General features: G+C 37.8%; 1 protein-coding gene across 2 annotated transcripts; it reads right to left on the bottom strand.

The window, feature by feature from the left end:
- Nucleotides 1-460: 460 nt before the first annotated feature.
- Nucleotides 461-20,205, bottom strand: lin7a (lin-7 homolog A (C. elegans)). 2 transcript variants are annotated; one of them, XM_033990330.2, is made up of 6 exons: nucleotides 20,129-20,205; nucleotides 12,742-12,860; nucleotides 8,122-8,193; nucleotides 5,152-5,361; nucleotides 4,598-4,822; nucleotides 461-1,841 (listed from the first exon to the last, which is right to left on the bottom strand). In XM_033990330.2, exons 1-5 carry the CDS (start codon nucleotides 20,163-20,165, stop codon nucleotides 4,598-4,600), a joined length of 663 nt encoding a protein of 220 aa, XP_033846221.1. In that variant the 5' UTR covers nucleotides 20,166-20,205; the 3' UTR covers nucleotides 461-1,841. The 2 variants fall into 2 exon arrangements, with proteins under 2 accessions (XP_033846221.1, XP_033846220.1); XM_033990329.2 differs by having other exon boundaries at nucleotides 4,602-4,822.
- Nucleotides 20,206-20,306: the final 101 nt, after the last annotated feature.

The raw sequence follows: 20,306 nt of genomic DNA, 5'->3' as shown, positions 1-20,306 counted from the left end.
TTCCCTTAGTGTGTGCTTTGTTCATTTAAAACTACAAAATCATAACTAAGAAGTTTTAGATCCAAAATCCCAAATCCAAATTTAATATATTTAAAAATGACACTGATAACACATATTCATCACCACAGTGAAGTAAAACTGGAGTTAGATTTTTACCATCCCTGAGCAGCTCTGACTACTTTGTCCAGTTCAATCAGCACCATCACCACATTTGACGTGACACATTACACGAGAAATATATATATAGCACATCCAAACACGCCACGCTGAGATTCCGCGCAACGATCATCAGAGGGTGCTGTTTCACATTTTTATTTATAATATGTTGGAGTCAGGCTTAACTGAAAACCACCACAAATCTGCAGCTGCAGCTATTATAATTTTAAATGAGTACTCAAAAAGCAAACACTGTACACAAGCACATAGATTTATTTATACAAATATATTATGTATAACAATTGCATATCAACAGTTTTCTCTTTTTCTTTTCTGCACATTACTGGACCATCAAAAGTGAATTTAGAAAGACACGTTAACAATAGAAAAAGGGAGTTAAATATTGTATATTGATAGAAACAAAAAGTGTTAATGTGCCTTTTTTATTATGTGTGGGATTACACAGGAAAGTCTAATTGTGTCTTGAAATGTACCAAAATACTGCAACTTAGACCATATATTTTCATTTAAACCAAGAAACAAAGGAACAACAAATTAGCTAAATCAAAGACAACATTGGAAAGTGCAGTGACTGGACACTGGCACAAAGCTTAGCACCAAAGAACGGACGAGGAGTCACAGCAAACACTTGTGTACGTTTGAATTTAAGGAGTGGTCAGATACAATCAGTGGGCGGGGCTAAACATTTCCTTATCTGACAGAGGTGAAAGCTGCCACTGCTTCTCGCCATCCAAAACTGAACAGAATAAACAAACTTTTATACTACAGTGATAAACATTACATAACCATTTGAAATAAATATAATCTAAAATAAAGAATAAAACATGTTATCTATAGAATATATCTGTAATAAATAGACAAATCTGGAAAAATAACATTATATTTTGGTTGACAATCTTTTCATCTGTCGGAACAAGCGAAATTTATATTGATTTTGAGTGTGTGGTTAGTGATTTATAATTTGTCAATAATCTCATATAATGGCACAAATTTGGACAAAAGCTGCCTTACAATGCAAGTAACCAGTTTGCACTTCTTCACCACTATGTGAAACCAGTGAGAGTGAATTCATTTTTGAAAAGTCAAACTGAACAGTGTCTGTTATTGCTAACTCTACAGGATACAAAATCTGTTCTTGCTACAATATAAGAAGGTAAAAAAGAGTTTGTCACATTTATCCAAAAACAGGACACAAATCAGATGAATGAATCATTCATACAGAGACACAAGCACCAGTTGAGGAGTCATTTAAAACACCACTGTGTAAATGATAACAATGGCAAAACGGCTAAGGTGCCACGATCTAATATTAATCAGTAAATCAATAATAATAATAGTGACCGCAAACATAAATCACAGAAAGGAAGATTAAATTTAACCCACGATCAACTATTGATTCAACTATTCAGGAAAAAAGTAACAACCAAACAGAATACAAAGTTTAAATGGTCGACTTGTAGCAGTACTCCCCCACAAGGAAGATGTCTTAGTTTCTGCTTTGGAATCGATGGTACACACGAGCTGAGGGAGTGCGGACAGTTAAAAAGTCTTTGTTTTCATCCACGTTGAGAGAGATAGAGGTTTTTCCTTTGGGATGTTCAGCCTGGACAGATGGTCTTTGAGATCTGCTGCTGTCGCTCATTCACTTTTTCTTCTGAAACAACCTGCAGATCACACACAAGGAGAAACAGACTGAGAGCAATGCAAGCTGAGGCATATATACATAGTAATGGCCATCATGAGGGCTGATAGGCTGCGTTCATATGACATCACATCTTAGAAAGCGTAGTTTAAAACAGAGCTGGAGGACAGTTTGCTGTTTAACTGTCAGAATGCAGATGTTCGTGTTCATGTTGGTTCATGTTAGATACCTCTGTATTTACTAGACGTATCCATATGAAACAAAAACGGGCACCAAGTTTAAATAAATATAAGTGAAACAATAGCAGATAGTATCATCATTCAACCCTAAAATGTAATTATTATCAGTTGAAAGGACCAAAGAAATAATGATTCAAACAAATAATGGAATGGCATTTGTGAATTAATAACTAAAATATATAACTTTCTTGTTTTTAACCCTTGGCAGTTAAATATGTAAAGATAATAGCAGTACGTAGCATCAATGTACAGCCTATACAATCATTCAATAAGCATTTAGCACTAACTAACCCAGACAGCCAAACCTGACAATTATTTAACACATCCTTGTAAAAAAATCAGCTTTACAACCAAAAATCCACACTCTGTATATGTGTACTGTGGACCGTGACACTTGATTTAAAAAATTTTGTTACGCCCATCTAGATCTGTGAATATCTGATAAAACATAATCCTGCTCAGTCCCCTGTCTGTACTTCCAGAGCAGCAGTTAAAAGCTGCTAAAAGCTCCTAAATACCTTCCCAAGCCCAGTCGTGCCAAGAGCAAGACAAGAGATATCCTTGTGAGGAATTAGCATCAAAGGGGCATTGCCACAGAGTCTGGAGACGTGCCCATTTTTAACACTCGTAAGAACCAGCAAGAGAGTGCACCACAGCAATGTATTATTTCATCGTATGGTGTAACTTGAAATGTGCGTTAGATCAACTACTCTCTGAATTGTTGGCGCAGTACGCAAGCAACCGTTGATCAAGCTAGTTTATCAGCACAGACCTATGAATAATTTAGGTCTTTACAGTAAATGTTTTGCACAGATGCACCAGCTGCAGCAAAACGCCCCACTGGGGATAGATGCTTCATGCTAAAATGTCAAGGTATATACTCCCTATTTGTACAAAGACGGCTCACGTTACTATTAAATTAAGACACAAGGATATTTAAGTATAGATGGATGAATAAGACATAAAATCAACTAGAAAGAAACAACAGGAAATTAAATCAGCAGAGACAATATGTAAAAAAGAAGACATAAGTACTATATAAATGACAATATTAATGATTCTTAAATATAATAATTATACAAAAAATAATAATAATTAAAAAAAAAATATCAATCAATCAATAAATGACCAACAATAGAATTACACAGTAGGTATGTAGGAATGAGACATTTTACTGTCACAGAAAAACATGCTATATATTTGGTACAAACTTTTCAAGTCAACTCAGAAATACAAAAAAGAAAAAAATGAAACATATGAGTGAATAAAGATGTTTGCAGAAAGGAATTACATTTACATTTCTGTTCATTTCTGTAGATAATACTTTATAGTAATTGTCCAGTTTTTTGAGGAAAAACACATAGAAATAAAATAAAAGTAAAGAAAAAAAAGGCTAAAGACAAGTTGTAATTTAAAATTCTATTCCAATTTCTGTTAGTGCCATTACGTTTGAACAGACTCATATTTTACTGTTGTTGTGCGGTGCATACATATACACATGTAGGCACCGCATACATGTACCCAACAATCTATGCTGTTACTGTTTTTTACTGTTAATATGTAAATATGTATATATGTATGAATGTTTTAGGACCTGAGGGCACTCTGTAAACTTCAGTGTCTTGGTCGTCTCTGAGCGGCAGGAGACGACTAACACATCTGGACTGAACTGGTTTTAAACTAAATTCACTTATTTATTAGAACACTACAGCACTTTAAAATTACTGGAAGCACTTTAGCCACATACGCACTTTATAAATAGACACTTTAGACCGTGTGTAGTGTGATTTTTTTGTGATCTGTGGAGTTGTTTGATTGTTGTTTGTGTTGTCCTGTCTCTTGTCTCGTTTTAGATGTTGAGGGACTGCGAATGAAAATTAGCTGTGCAGCTAACTTCAGCACATTTACTCATGTATTTTTTACTGATGTTTATTAATGTGCATTGTCCCTTTTAAATAAATAAATAAATACATTTACAGATAAAAAACACAATTTCATATAAGTTAAACCGTAGAATTTCTAGTAAACTCTAGATTTGCAGTATCTTTTATAGGATGTGGCACGACAAGATGACAAAACATGTTTTTATCCCTTCAAGGTATCCCTATGTAATTAATTAGTTTTAATCATGATCCAGTTTCATTCATTTGTAATAGAAAGATCTACAGTCAATCCTCTGTCAGTAAAAGGATGTGGTTTGGGCAGAGTTCAGACTTTAGAGGAAGACATTTTGTGATTAATGACACAAATTAAAAGTCTGTGTCAAGTAAAATAAAACAATATTAAGTTGAGTTGAAAATTGAGATTGTTCAATTGCAGGAAAAAATGTGATCAATTTCTTTGTCATATTGCCCAGGCCTTGAAACATTCATGAATCATCACAAGCATTAACATGTTTAAGTCATTACTAACACATTATAATGCTGTATACTCTTGTGTTTTCATGTAAAGAGTTCCCAGTCTCTGCATTGTCCATCTCTTGCTGTATCTTCTTGTACAGGTGCACCTCCCTCACCCTTAAAGCAATGAAGCGCCTCACCTACGACATGTGGTTCTGCTGTGAGGCCTGGCTCTGCTGCTGCTGCTGTTGCTGCTGCTGCATGAGGAGCTGCTGCTGCTGACGCCGCCGGGCTGTGCGCAGCTTCTCAAACCGTGCCTCCATCTCCTCCAGCACTTTGGGGGTGTACCGGACCACCAACTTCACACTGTCCTTGGCTGCTTTCAAGAGCTCTACGGCCTTCTCGTGGTGCTCCCCTTCTACACTCTGCAGAGAAACGATATCTACACTTAAAATGTGTCCAAAAGTGCTGTTCTCTTAATCAAATTTTAATAAATGTTTGAAATGCACTGTTTATATTTTAGTTTATCTGTGCACATATTTAATTTTTAGATTAGCTCAAGCTGGGGTGGAGCAAAAGTAATAATATATGCCAAAGTAAAATCACTCATAGCACAGGAGTTTCAAAGCATTTTAATACAAACCTTAATGGTATCCAATCAAAACAAAAAAAATCAACTGGCCTAATGAAAACTGCTCACAAAAAGAATAATTTTATAGAGATGATATTTGTGATTTCAATTTATAAGACTTACCACTCCATTGACAGAGAGCAGCTGGTCTCCTCTCTTCAGGCCCCCGTGTCTCTCAGCCACGCCCCCCGGGATGATGCGTGAGATGTAGATGGGTGAGTTCTGCTCCTTTCCGCCCATAACGTTAAAGCCAAGCCCCTCGTCTGTTTTGGGCAGCTCCACCACCCTTGGGTGTGAGTGACCTTCACTGGCTGCAAATGCTGCCACTGTGGCCTGTAAATGTAACATGGATATAAGACAAACAGGCAGAATACAGGATTAATATACTGTAAGATAAAATGAATATCATAGTTTTGTCTGGAAAATATTTTTTTAGAATATGAAGAAAAAAGAAAAGAAATTAAACATTAGCCTTAATAAGTGCACTATATCACTTTTTTGGTCTGCCATCTACTTGTCTACTTACATGTTCCACAATATGACACTGAACCTATCTCGCATTTATTCAATTACATGTTTGGACAATACATTTTATTGCTAAAACATACCTTAAAACACCTTTAACCTTTCCACAAATCTGACCTCTAACTTAGCATGTTTGCGTCACCTGCTTTTCTTAATGGAGATACACAAGTTTAATGCCATCCTGAGACACATTCCAGGTAAAGAAATAACATCTCCATGGAGACAGGTTACAAGTTACACTGTGCACCTTTAAGTTAACGTTAATATCCAGCGTGATCACTGAAAGTACCACATGTATATGCACATTTCTGTCCAATACTAATGTTTTAACTTCACAAACGGTGAGGATTAAGGCTTTATACAAAGTTCCTAGTTTAGTGAACACCGGGATTATACTTTCTAACTCATCCTGTAGAAGTCAGATAATTTTCACCCAGCTCCAGTTGGTTACTGTGATTGTGGGGAGCCTTTGAACTACATGCCAGGATGTTCTCCCTTGTACACGGAGAACAAAGTATACCGCAAGCTTAGAGCAGTAATGGCAGCTGAACAGACACGCATCTAGTCCACACACACTCTGCTGTCAAGGCCGCATCTTTTTATAAAATGTCACAGCGATGGAGAGAATTGGAGTGTATATCTGTCCAAATCGTGTGTCCAATATCCCCACAAGTATATAGTCAGACTTGGCACTTTCAGGTCTGTGCTCTTGCCCCCAGATACCATCCCTGCTCCATATTCATGCATCTTCCCACCATCATTACTCTCCTTTCAGACAATTATTTATCTTAGCTTCTTCTACCGTTTTGTTTGGCCAGCTTATTGTATTCTGCAAACTCACCCCCCTCTATGTCATCCATTCCTATTTCCTTTAACAGTCTCTGGCCAAACCCTTTTCCCAAGCTCAAAGCAGCTTCTCAGCATTCATACCATCGCCTCCAGGCTTGCAAAACTTTGCCCTTCACATTGTTATGGATGGTTTGTCAAAAAGCATCTCCTATCCAGAACAGTTACTAATACTTGCAGGCACGGAGGCTAGCACTACTGCGTCATAGCAAGAAGGTCCTATTTTAGAACACTGAATCTGCGTAGTCACTGGGGCTAATATTTACCTGCATTGTTTACTGCGCGATTAACGATTTCATCACAATTCACGAAGTTGTATCTTTTATGTTAAGTAAGTAAGGAGTAACTAAAGCCACGTACTGCTTCTGAGACGTCACGCTTCACTCTGATTGGTTGAATGCATTGGTCACTCGCTCAGAGCATGAAAGTGACTGACCAATAGGAGAAGTGGGTGGGGGAAAGTGTCTGTGTATTTGAATAAAAGCAAATCATGACGCTTTCGTTAAAATGGAATATTGTCAGAAGATCATAGCGCGATTACATTTTTTTAGCGCCACATCACGTACATCAGCCTACATTAACCTATAACTTCTTTTTTTAAGTACAAGTATTGCACAAAGAAGAAATTACAGAGGTTTTCAGAAGGCATAGATGGGAAGTGCCAAGCAATTCCAACCCCTTGAATCCCTTTAGTGACCCCATGTGGACAAATAGGAATTTTTTTTGGCAGCAGTGTTTTAAAGTATATCCATGAATACAAAGGGTAATTATCCACAACTATCACTTATTATTACCTCTTTCCCTCTATCATAGTGGAGATCATGTGTTATAATAATAAAAATAGTGTTAAAATTAGTAAAGTAACCCAATGAATAACTTAGTAATTAGTGTTTTATATAAGGTATCCCATATTCATTTGCATTGCTGAATACCTCTCCAACAAAGCCGCACAGATTGCTTTCACCGGGCCATATGCACTCCACAGTACTTGTTCCTATTCCTTTTTATCCTTTTGCTTTGAGAGCCCTGTCACAGCGGTGTACACTGGAGAGAAAAGGACCCAGCTGCGTTAGGACCAAAGGGATGGGAGTGTTCCTAACTAGGTGTCCTCAGTTTCCTTTATCTCCCTTCCCCTCCCCCGACAGGTGCCTCCTTTCCGTTTCTAAGAGACAAGGTGCCGGAAACAGGACGCGAGCAACATAACCAGGTCAATCTCATTTCTTTTGTGTCTGTTGGAAGAATCTATTTAAAACAGACGATTTATTTTGTACCGCAGAAGAGCAGATATGGTTGTAATAACATGGATCGGTCTTAATAATGGTCGTCCACAGCTCAAAGTGAAAAGTGGAGCGCATTAACAGCTGACAACTGAAAAAAGGCAAGCATATACAGTATGACAAACGTAGTGATTGTTTTACTGAGATTGTGAGCGGCATTTATATATGCTGTCACGTCATCCAATAGAAATCAGCTTGAAATATATGATAGTTTGTCTCTTTAAACTGTCTAGTGTAAGACGCTGTCACTGAGTACTGGATATTTTATAAGTGAACTTGCAATACATTATATTTTTAAAGATAGATAGTAGATAATAATGCCAATGAACACTAGTAAAAACTCTGGAGAATATGGCGCATTAAGCATGAAGTCTAAATTATTCATATGCAAAAGTGTATTATAAAGTATATCGCCTCTGGATATGACAAATACTTGAGTTCTTACCTTGGCAGTGGCCCTCGCCTGGTACTCTGGACAGCCATTTACAGTGATGGTTTCATGCATATACTGATAGACCTGGAACAAAACACAAAAACACATGTTAATACAGTTTAATATACAGAAGGAAAACGCATCAGCAGCAATAAGAGTAACAGACATTATCAATTAAACACATAATTCCCCTTTGCTCTAGTACTACGAGTATAATAAGACTCGAGACAAAACTGGAAGCACAATGAGACATATATAGGATAATATAAACAACAGGGATTCATTTGTCTTCATGTGCTGTTCTGCTTCTGTGGTTGAAATGTCACATCTTTCGTTTTCTGTTTTGACCAAAAGGAAAAAAAAAGAAAAAAACTAATCTTATTTTTGATCCAGACCTTGACAAGTCACAGTCTGTCCACTCGACTCAAAACAAGATTCATCTTTCTCTCCTGAGGCAGGTCCAATCAGCGTGGACACCTGACCTTTGAAGTCCGAATACATCTCTTAAAAACACGTTGGAAGAGATCAAAATGGGACGGGGAGGTTAATACTGTCAAGAAAAGTAGAAGGGATATGCACAGAGAAGCTTATTTTATTGAATTACTGCCAACCTTTACAGCCTTCATTTTTATTTATCACAAGAGGCACGTCTGAGAAAGTAACTTTGCTAAGCACACCTGAGAATTGCTGGTATAATGTATATTATCAAGACTTTCTCCGGTGTCAAGGGAAATCACGAGCTTTGGCATATCACAAAAGATTAGGTTTAATTAACAGCAGAAAAGGAGCTTTAGAAAGACAAGCTCTAACTCCCGAGCTGATTAGCGGAGAAGGTGTAATAAGTGAACTAAAGTGATACGCCTTCAACACCCAGATTTATGGCTCTACCTTTGTCACAGTGAAAATGTAAAACTATATCTACAAAAAATAACATCTTTGCTTGCTGGTTGTGGTTTGGTTGTGTTTTTTGTACTTTCACATCATTAAAAAGGTGATAGTGATGATAATGACTGAAATACACTACGTTTAACTAGTTGCTTCGATTTGGGGCTTCTTTTGGGTTTCTTGAGTCTCGTTTTGTTTTGGTTTTTCAAAGGTTTGGTTGCTTGTTGCTCTCTGAAAATCTGGTTTAATAACTATATTTACATGGCATTTAAGTCATATTTCAATAGTCATGTTTTAGCGAGGGACAAAAGTTTTATTTAGCAAAAAGCAAATATTATTATAGTCGATTGTTATCTACTATCACAGTCAGTCTGATCTAATAACAGAAAGATTAAATGCCTTTTACTCTATCCCTTGAGATGCCATGGTTTCATTCATTTGTCTTGTTTGCTTGTGAATCTGAAAATGGATTTGCAGCAGAGCAACAATGAGCCCACTGAGCCTTTGCACTGCCACGGCTAACTACTTTTCAAGATGACACACATGGCTTTGCTTGCTTCTGTCTACAGCGTGGTTTACTATATTTGCAGAAATTTAACAACTCAAACTCACAACTCCGAAACAGATCAGATTTAGCTGGTGACTTTTCAAAACAGGTGAAGTCGTACTTCTATAAGGCTTAAGTCAGATAAAATACACAATTTCTCTCTCCAGATGTGTAAAGATTTTGAAAATGTATTTTTAAAACTACTACTTTAATCAAAATCAACATGTCATCGGGATTTTGTAGGCAAATAAGTGACGCATTAATGCACATGTGTCAAACTCAAGGCCTGGGGGCCAAATGCAGCCCGCCATGTCATTTTATGGGGCCGCGACAAGGTAAATTTAAATGTATGACTGTCTTAAAATGTCAGTTTATCAGAAGTTACATATTTTTTATATCTTTGCAAATTTGAGACGTACCATTTTGCTGATGTGGCCCTCGGTGAAATTGAGTTTGACACCCCTGCATTAATGTCTTTAACAAACTTATGCTTAAGATTACAGAAGCAGATTTACTGTACTTTAGATAAACATTTAGGTTAGGTTTAGCTTGACTCTGAAACAGTTTCGTGCATTCGTGGCTTTCTTTATGCAATGTTTTAAAGAGCCATGAAATCAAGAAATCCTTATGTGTTTTTCCAATTCTGTGGGAAGAGGTGGGAGGAATAGATATTGGCAGGAAAAGGTAAAGAAAAAGGTAACAAAGAACTAAAGAAAAAGGTAACATATACTGAAATAGTCTAATATAGATGCATACTGTAATTACCTGAGCAAAAATAATTGAATTACCACAAATTATCCGCTACTTTGTTCACTTTAGCATAAACTGTCTAAAATGTATGTGTGAAATGTGATGAATTAAACCCACTCTAGTTTGATGCAGCACTCCCCATGTAAATTCTCGCTCTGGATCATTTCCGCCTGGTTAGCTTGTGCAGTCATCTCATCTTGTGTCCTTCCTCTCTCATTTGCAAGGCTGATTGACCCTGACAACTCGTTTAAGCCAATGCACCGGGACTAGCACATTGCAGACTTTTTTTTTGCCCACTCTGTCATTCACATGGAGAGGAGAGACGAACTTGTGCATTTGACTGAAAACAAATTGAGTAGGTGCTTCTTTTGCACTTGGACGTTTTTCACATAGTCACCTGGTCTGTCGCTTCTGACCAATCGGATTCATAAATGACCACAGAATACAAACGTGTACCCACTATTTCGTTAGTATTGCACAAAGGAAATATAATTAAAATGTGGCACTCTAACATAGCGCTATAAAAAGATAATGTTTTGACAAGCTGCTTTATGACTCCTAATCGCTCACATGGAAAAAATTAATTAAAACAAGACGTAGCACGGCCTGATAGCATTGTAAATCCTAATAAACAATCGTAATTTAATTTGTGCAAATGTGAAATAAGTCTGAACTATTTACAGATGCACTTATGCCAAATCAAAATAGAAGAAGCTGATGATTAAACTTGGATTATTAAAATCTGAATAAGCATTTGATTTAACTGAACTTAGCTGTGAGTTGAACAAAACGACTGCTTTCTTGTAATCCTAGTTCAAAATAATAATTCTGCACTTAAGTTAATAGGGGTAAGGGCGATCAAAACAAACACGTTGAGTTAAGAGTACCTTTTTGGATATTGTCTCTTGCGCTGTCTCAGAGGATGACAAACAACGTAATGCTCTGTGTAATAAAGTACTGTAGTGGTCATTACTGCCAGCTGGCTCAGCATTGCAGTGAAATGTGTTTGTCTCATGGCCCACCAAACCTGTAATTCACTAGAAAACAACACAACCTCTGCCTAACACCATGACACTGATGTTACACTTCTCTAAAATGTGTTTGGCAATTTCTACATTCACTCGTCTCCTGCAATATGGTGAACACTGTCCCGTTCTGGCGTTTAGATAAATCACTTTGGTGCTCAGAGCTGTACCAGCGTGTGGCAGGGGCTCTACCGGACAAAGACGCTCTGACCCTTTGAGACTGAAAGGCAGTTTTGTTTTTTAGCTTTTGAAAATAGGCTTTTGTTTGTAACATTTTGGATTGGTTGATCGACTCCTCACTGTGTTTCTCCTTGTAAAATGAAGGATAAGTAGGGTAGAGTGATTTGGGAAAAGTATCTAATTATGATTTGTCTGACAAGTTTTAAGTTTAAAGTTCATATTTTAAACCAGAAGAATTGACAAAAACTTAAATATAAACAGATAAACTAACACAAAAATCACATTTCAGTACAGGTTTGCATGGAGCGAAACTACAGGGACAGCAGCTTTTAAGTATAATAAGACCTTCTGTTGTGGAATTATCGTTGACGACAAAATTATGGTGCTTCTAAAATTGCAGCCTTTGCGATTTGCTAATATCCTCCGTTCAAATTGTGATTTTGATTCCAATGTGATTAATCTTACAGCCCTAACGATAACCAAACCAAAGCTTTTTGTGCCATATGCTTGGATGCGAACCCCTCTTTATAACTGTAAAATCAGCGGGAATATTTTGTTGAAATGTCAAAATAATCATTGCATTAAAAGAAACACAAGAGCAGCTGTTGTAATAGTGACTGTAGCTTTTTAGCGTTGCACATTAAACGGTGCAAAGATGACAAATTGGTGGGTTGAAGACAGATTGTAAATTTGCGTTTTTAACAAGAGCGAAGTGCTGTGGTCTGTTGTTATGACACGAACCTGTAGCTGCAAAATGTGATTAAGAAGAATCATCATGCGCTCAATTAAAACAGACTGTAACGAGCTCATCAAAATGTCAAGTTGATGAAAAGCTCATAATGATTTAGCCAAATAAAACCCAATGAATTCTACAGTTCAGCTAATTTTGAGTGATAAAAATGAAGTCACATCTTATACTGCACACAACACTTTAAAACCTGGAAAGAATTTAGCTATTGAATCAAAAGAATAGTGTGTATATACCGTATATATATTTCCAACATGCGTATCAGCTGAATATTGTCATGAGATTGGTGTCATCAGAAATTTAAACTCATAAAACATAGCATTGCCTTGTTTTTTATGCATATATTTTACGTGTAGCTCAAAAATAATAAACCAAAGCTTTGAGGGCCCCATGTTTGGTCGGTAAATTCCAATTAAACCTATTTAGTTGCTTTTAGGAGATTAAAATCTAAAAATAAGAAGGATAAACATCACAAAACGATTAGCATGTAGCCTCACCTCTCTGATCGCCGTGCAGAACTCACTCTGAAGCACTTTCTTCAAAGACTGAAGTTTGTGACTGGGGACATCTCCTGTGTCCTGCAGCTTCTCTAGCAACTCAATGGCCCTGGCAACGTCTGCGGAGAGGAGAGAAAAAATCTTTATGCATGACGACTAACCGCCGAGGAGGAAAACTAAAACATTTCATTCAATTCAATTAAGAGCGCAGCCATAGTGAAGGTGCCGGCCAATCAGTGTGAGGGATAATGGGAATGGATTTGACCAAGGCCAGTGGAGGAGAAGAAAGACAGCAGTTAACAGGGATATGGATTGTTTACATAGGCTCAGCACAATTGTATGAACCAGTGTATAAAGGAGGGATTGAACAGGATTAGTTTGTTTTGGATGAGAGCGGACATAAAGGTTATTACCATGACAATATAGATCCAGAGGTCTAGGGTATCAAAGGATGTGTAGTAATTAATATCTATTTCATCTAAACCAGGGATGTCCAAACTGTTTTCACCGAGGGACGAATACTGAAACATATTTGAAGCGGAGGGCCACAAACCAGTGTCGATACAGGGAGTCAAATGGTGCATTTAACACAGGTTTGACAGAGCCACTGTACCGTTTTAGCTCTGTGTCACAATGCAATGCGATGTTGTTCAGGTTATAGAGGTAGAATTTCTTCAGTTTGTACTAAAAAATACTTCCTGATCAACTGGGCCAGTTTAGGAGGAAGCATGAGGGCCAACAAAAATTGGTCTGAGGGCCGCATTTGGCCCCAGGGCCGTAGTTTGGACAGCCCTGATCTAAACAATACAAAAACTAGTATCAAAACGTGATAAATTTGAGCAAGACAAAATCTGACATTTCCTGAACAGTGTTAAAATGATCTTAAGTGTTTATTGAGTATCGAGTCTATTCCTTAGCATCAGTTTTTAATATTGTGACAACACCACCACATTGTCCAAGTTTTATTTTCTCAACTCTGGAAATGCCGCAGGCTTATTTGAAAAGGATTTTGCTGAGTTGTATTGTTGTATTTCTGCAAGTCTGTGTTTATGAATTTAAGGCCAACTTTAAACTTGAGAAAAAGTAACATTATTCAATTCTGGACATGAAAAAATACAAATAAATAATCAAAAAAGAAAGAAAGAAAGTAATTTAACCTTTGTGCACTGAATATAAGCTAGTACTGTGTGAGAAGTCGGGGAACGGAGTAATAAAAACTCCGAGAGCTGTTTCAGACACACTTTATTAAAAATTTGCAGTTCTGCTTCTCAGTAAAGTGGACTACCAGGGAGTTTTAACTGATTTCAGCCGTATGTGAGATGAGAATGGAGAACATTGTCATAAAAGGAAGATGTAAAACAGCAGCCTTTAAGCCACAGTAAAAGATTGATGTCAGAAATCCAAAAGCTGTTTCTATCCCACTGTAAAAAGGAACAGTGGGTTATATATTGATCTATGAAGGAGGGATTCAGTTTTCATTTAGGACAGGTTGTGGCGCACCAGAACATGTCCAAATAGATTCGTATTGACTGCAGTGAGCTATAGCCTTGCAACACTGGTGGACTGTAAATTACATTGATCAAATATAAACAACTACGTCAATGTGTATTTCTCAGTGCAGACCAAACATTCCTGTTAATCTTAGGAATTAGGCAAAACAAGACAAGGCAAGTTCATCTGTATAGCGTCATTCAAAGAGCTTTACGGGATAAGAAAGACATTAAAATCACAATACAACAAATCAAAACGTAAATAGTCATCATGAAATAAACATTAAAAGAGAAAAGGGTCATACGCACAGCTAAAAAGAACCATTTTGAGCCTGGATTTAAAGAAAGTAGAGGCCTGTCTCGCATCTTTAGGAAGATTGTTCCAGGTTCTAGCTGCATAAAACTGAAACGCTGATTCCCCGTGTTTAGTCCTGACTCTGAGCATCACATTAGAGCTGCTTACAGTGGCATGCTGATCGTTACATCATCACAAAACTAAGCACAGGAGGAAGCAGATAGACATGTTTCAAGAATAAGACATGATTTTGTTGCAGCAGCAGCTCATTTTTACAATAACAGCAAAAACATTAACTCAAAAATGTCTTTCTTTATAATTTATTCAATCAATATTCAGCAGACATTCACACCTACAGCCTTGATCCATCTGATAAAAAAAAGTGTCTCAGGTCGTCGCTGTTTGGGGCATATGACTCTGGCTGAATAATAAGCTTTTGGTCCCTGCTCCACCCAACCCCAGCATCTGTCTGGGAGGTTTACAGGCATTTCCTTCTCATTAAATGAAGGTCAAATGCCATCAAGAAATTTCCTTTTAGCTTTCACATGCTCATTAGCACTATTTTGTTTCTCCGCAGTAAGACTTTAAAGTGTGCAGACTTCAAAAGCTGATGTGGGAGAGATGGTCTGAATTATAAATACTTCCTTTAAAGCGCTTTTAACAGCAGATATATATGTTTCGTCTGATATAGGGGCTATATTTATGATTATTTTATACTAATGATCAAACTGCGATGCTACATTTTACATATATATTTGAATTTTTACCTATTTCTCGTAATAATCCAAACCAAAAATGGAAATACATCTATTCCGTTACATAAATAATACACAAATCAATGAAAATATATTAGTGTAATATCATAAGATTGCACTTTTAACTTTTAATTTGTATTTTTAATAGACTATACACCTGATATCCAACATTTTTCACATTTCCATATACCATAAATGCAATATCATACATTTTTCTAATCATAACCCTGTGAATAACACGATGAAAGTCTATATAAACTCTGGCAAAAACACACCTTCCTTTGGGAACGGGACGGCACTAAAACTATGCTTCCCACGCACAGTTTTCATCTTTGCAGAATACAGATCATGATACAAAGCTGCCGTTGTATAAAACACATTTGATTAAGTGTCAAATGTGCGCGAGATTATTTCCAGCAGAGTATGCCGAACAAGATCTCATTCATTTTCCATTTCACAGTCGCTGCAGCTCTCTGTTATGGACAAATTTAAATGATTACCGGAGCCTGGCTAGCGAATGTGCTGCGTGCATTCTGGGAGAGATAATAGCACAGGATAAGGCAGGGGTCAGGACAGGGATGTGAAATGAGTTTAATTTTAACCAAGATTTCCTCATTTCTAATAGTCACTGATCAGCTTCGGGGCTTTTTAAACGAAATATCAACATTTAATCTTCCGCCGGTAAAAGCGTGAGGACTGGAGTTCAGACTTTGGAGGATGAAATTGGACTATTTTTGTGTTAAATGTCACTGAATAAAAGTCTGTATTGTTTACGTTCAGGAAATTGATAATTATTCAGTGAAGGCCAAGGCGATGAGGTGATATTTTCTTTTCTCTCATATTGAGTGTGAGTAAATTGCTCTAAAACACATACTTTTACAGACCTGACAATTTAAAAAAAACAGCATAACATTGACAATCACACAACTGAATGCCAATTTTGATTATATTTAAATAAATTACCCACCCCCACAAGCCATTTCCTTTGCTTTTAATACAACAAAACAAAACTTGTGATCAATCAAAATGAGAAAAAGACAAATCTTGACTCATTTTTTTGTCATATCGCCCAGGCCTAGATCAAGAAGGCTCATACTTCGAGAGAAAACTGCATAAATGATCTACAAAGGATAAACCACTCCAAGGTTACATCATGTTAAAACACAATGACGCAGATGTGGGTGGATGACAAACTGTATTACCTAACAGTCTGGTGCATGGAAACATCCCTGAGTGACCCTGTGAACTCGTAACAATGAATGGCATAATCACAGCCACTGCAACAACTACTATTACTGCATCAAGTATATGAGTTAGAATGAGCCTGTGTCAAGTGGCTATATAGGAAGAACTAAATTGAATAGAATAACTACAGTATTTATTATCTTAAATGTCAATGTCAATGTCACTCCAGTTGGTTTAATGCAGGGGCGTCAAATACATTTTCACTGCGAGCCAGATCAGCAAAACGGTCACTCTCAAAGGGCCACATGTAATATAAATAAACTACTTTTTTAACTTGTTCATTAACTGCCTGTGTATTTATTTCTTATTCGAGTTACAAATATTACAAATACATTTCCACAGATGTAAAAATATGGCTGTATAACTGTATCTCCTGATAAACTGACATTTTAAGACAGTCAAACCTTTTAATTTATCTTGTTGTGGGCCGCATAAAATGACGTGGGGGGCACATTTAGCCCGGGGGCCTTGAGTTTGACACATGTATAAAAAAAAAATCATGAAAGGGGCTGCGTATAGGTCTACTGATAATTATATGGCATATGTAAGTCAGTTTTCCATGTTGAGAGACTGACACATATCCTTTCGTGTTAGGCTGTATCCAATTAGGTCATTCGTACTGAGCTGTTTGACAAACCCTCGGATGAAAAAGGGGGATGGGGGGGGCGGATTGGTTTGTTTGCATTGATTTCTTCTGCACTGACATCAAACATCAAATAAAAATGTTTTCTCATTAGCTGTGAACAGACAGACAGTGCCAAATTTCAATCATGCGTAAAATAAAGTTAAACACGGTGAGCTGGTTCATGCTAGTTTGATTTACGATGTTTAATATATAGGTGCTGAAAAGGAAATCAGTAGTTATCCAAATTTAATCCATTTCATGTGATTTACATTTCATTTTTTAAAATTTCTACACTTATAACATAGGTAAAACAGTATAAGCAGCATTTTTCAAACATAATACAATGTTTTCCCTTCTCATTTACCCAATAAAAGTTGTATTTAGAGTGATTCGTGCAACTTTAAGTCATCTTTACTCTCTTAGATTCAAGACGTCATTGCTCTGATCTACCCCCGTTTTCAACACCACCGCTCTGTGTTTACGTCGTTCTCCAATTTTATTTTCTTAATGTGTCATAAACATAAAATTCAGCACCGTTGTGTAGCCATATCAGCACAAATCTTTAAAAATCCATTGTTTAATAGCGCGAATACGCCCGACAGCATGTTGTACCTGTGGTTATGATGACATTTACGACAAAAGGAGCAATTTTCCAACCCAAAAGCGAATCATCCTGTTTATGTTTAAGTTGTTTTAGGACAATATTGCGATTTAGAATGTCCAGAATGCAACGTAATGATGCACAAGTGTCTTAGATTATAACTGTATAGCAGACAAAGCAATAAAACGTCTTTAAAAACAGCCTCAACAACACCATGGAGTACTTGTGTGCACTCTTTCACTCGGGCTGATGAATAAAAAGGTCAGACTCATCATCAACTAATTAGCGTGAAACCAACATAGACCTCCACAAAGGCACCGCGACAAACAACAGCCCCTCAACAAGCACACGGTTGTATGGATGTGCTCCAGTTTCCTCTGTAATTGCGTTGATATATCGCAGTCAACACAATCAAAGATCCCTTGTTTTTAGAGTGTTGCACAAAACTGAGAGAAGCAATAGTTGGTATACAAACTAGTATGCTTTTTCTTGATAAATAAATCTTCCTCTGAAACTACTGATGCCCTTGGACAATGCACTTTATAGAAACTGAAAAACAACATTAAACATTTACACCTCCTTGAAAAGAAAAAAAACAAACAGCTAAAGTTAACTCCAGTTTTCGTATAGCGTCTTGCTCTTTTCCACAAGAGACTCAACCAAACTGTCTCAAGGTGAACGTAACAGCAGAGGGAAAATTGTCACCCATAATCCTCTAGATCTGATGTGACCAGAAGCATGTGATGCAATCTGCTTCAGCCTCAAATCGCCCGACTCGCGGCTCAATCCCTCTCGCAACCCAAAGCGAGGATTTCAAACCATTCATAAACCCTCACAGTTTCATTACAATAAAATTACTTCGATCTATCACTACTTCTCGCAACGGTATTTTCAGCGGAAGTGGAGGTAATAATAATGACACATAGACTTTATAACGCTCTCTCGTTGCATTATTCATTCGCTTCACATCTGATGGTAAGCTACTATTGTCGCCAACTACCCCGGGGTGGACCGACAGAAGAGAAGCCGCCGATCTATCCTGCCCCTCCAACCTTTACTGATAACTCACTCAGACACATTCAGACAAGTGTCTTGCCTACGGACACAACAACACTTGTTTCAGGCTGCTCCGAGCAAGTGATTTTTTGAAGTCCAGGACGAGATAAATGTCCGAACAGGTGTATTGTTATCAGGTTTATATTTCCTTCAATAACAGCTGATAACTTCATACCACTGAGACCTTTTGCCCGTCTGTGAACAGATCTATCTCCTTCTCACTCGTCTTAATGTTCAAGCGCTGTGTTGCTCGCCTCTATAGAGTAAAACTATCATTACTAACTTAGTGAGGCGCCGCAGCTGCCGGTCAGTCGCTACTACACGCCACAGCTTGTCACTGTCCTGCAAACCAAGGTCAGGACAGGACTGGAGTCACACTCAAAACCAACACTTTTAAATCAAACACAAACGCACCTCCTGATCTTCCTCACTTAAACGTCTCGCTGTTATTCAAAAAAGTTGAGGCCTGTGATATAGTACTGTTGTTAACATTAACCTTAACGCCTCAGCCTAATGTATTTTAAGACATAAATCTGATTTGCCATGACCGGGGCTGGGAGCTTTTCTTAGCCCAGAGGAAATAGCTGCATGGGGTGTCTCCTGTCTCTATATTTGACAGAGTTTAATTCCTTTTCAAGACAGTGGGAATCACATAGGGCTTAGGGTGCACGCGGTTTAGTCTCAGTGGAGAGGTGAGAGTTGAATACAGAAATATGGTCACACTAGGGTATAAAACAGTAAAACAAACAAAGGAAATATGCCTCAAACTCCAACATAACAGGCTACCACTTGCACTAGAAGGAGAAGGGTTATAACAAAGTAACCCCACTGATATCAGCTCAACATTAGTCACCATTAGCTCTTAATCGCACTATTCCTGGTTAGAGAAGTGCCCTATGGAATCAGCAGCAGCAGCTTCAATAAGTTGGAGTGCAAACAGGAAAGACGGTATAAAGATGTGTTACATAATAGCCCATACATGGCTTTTTATCGCGCTGTTGAGCAGGATTGCACGTTTATCTCTCAGCTGAAACAAATGATGGCGAATTCATTAAAGAGACCAACAAAATGAGCCTCCACTGGTAGAAAAAAAGCGCCTCGTTTTTGCTCAAGCTACGTTCAACTAGTCTAGAGGAGGCACGGCTGCGTTTAAAATGGCAAAGGCGCACAGTGCTTTGGATAAAAAAAACCAGTCGGAGCGGACTTCACTGCAAAAATCTGTTTACAATCCGGGTCGCGTGCGCAGACAGAGGAAGACTGCGATTTTAGCAACTTAGGATAAATGTGTGAGATAAATAGAGTCGACAGAGAGCGCCTTACCTCGCTCCAGGGTGAGCGGTTGGACCACTGTCGCCATGACTGCTGTTTACAGGAGACTGGAGAGACTACGGGAGCCGCCGCAGCATCACACCGCGCGAGAGAGGGAGGGAGGGAGGGATGGAGAGAGGGATGGAGAGAGAGACTACTGGAGCCGCCGCAGCATCACACAGCGCGAGAG

This window comes from Periophthalmus magnuspinnatus, chromosome 23, assembly GCF_009829125.3.
Source record: "Periophthalmus magnuspinnatus isolate fPerMag1 chromosome 23, fPerMag1.2.pri, whole genome shotgun sequence".
Lineage (NCBI taxonomy): Eukaryota > Metazoa > Chordata > Actinopteri > Gobiiformes > Gobiidae > Periophthalmus > Periophthalmus magnuspinnatus.
This window is presented reverse-complemented; position numbering and strand designations above follow the sequence as displayed.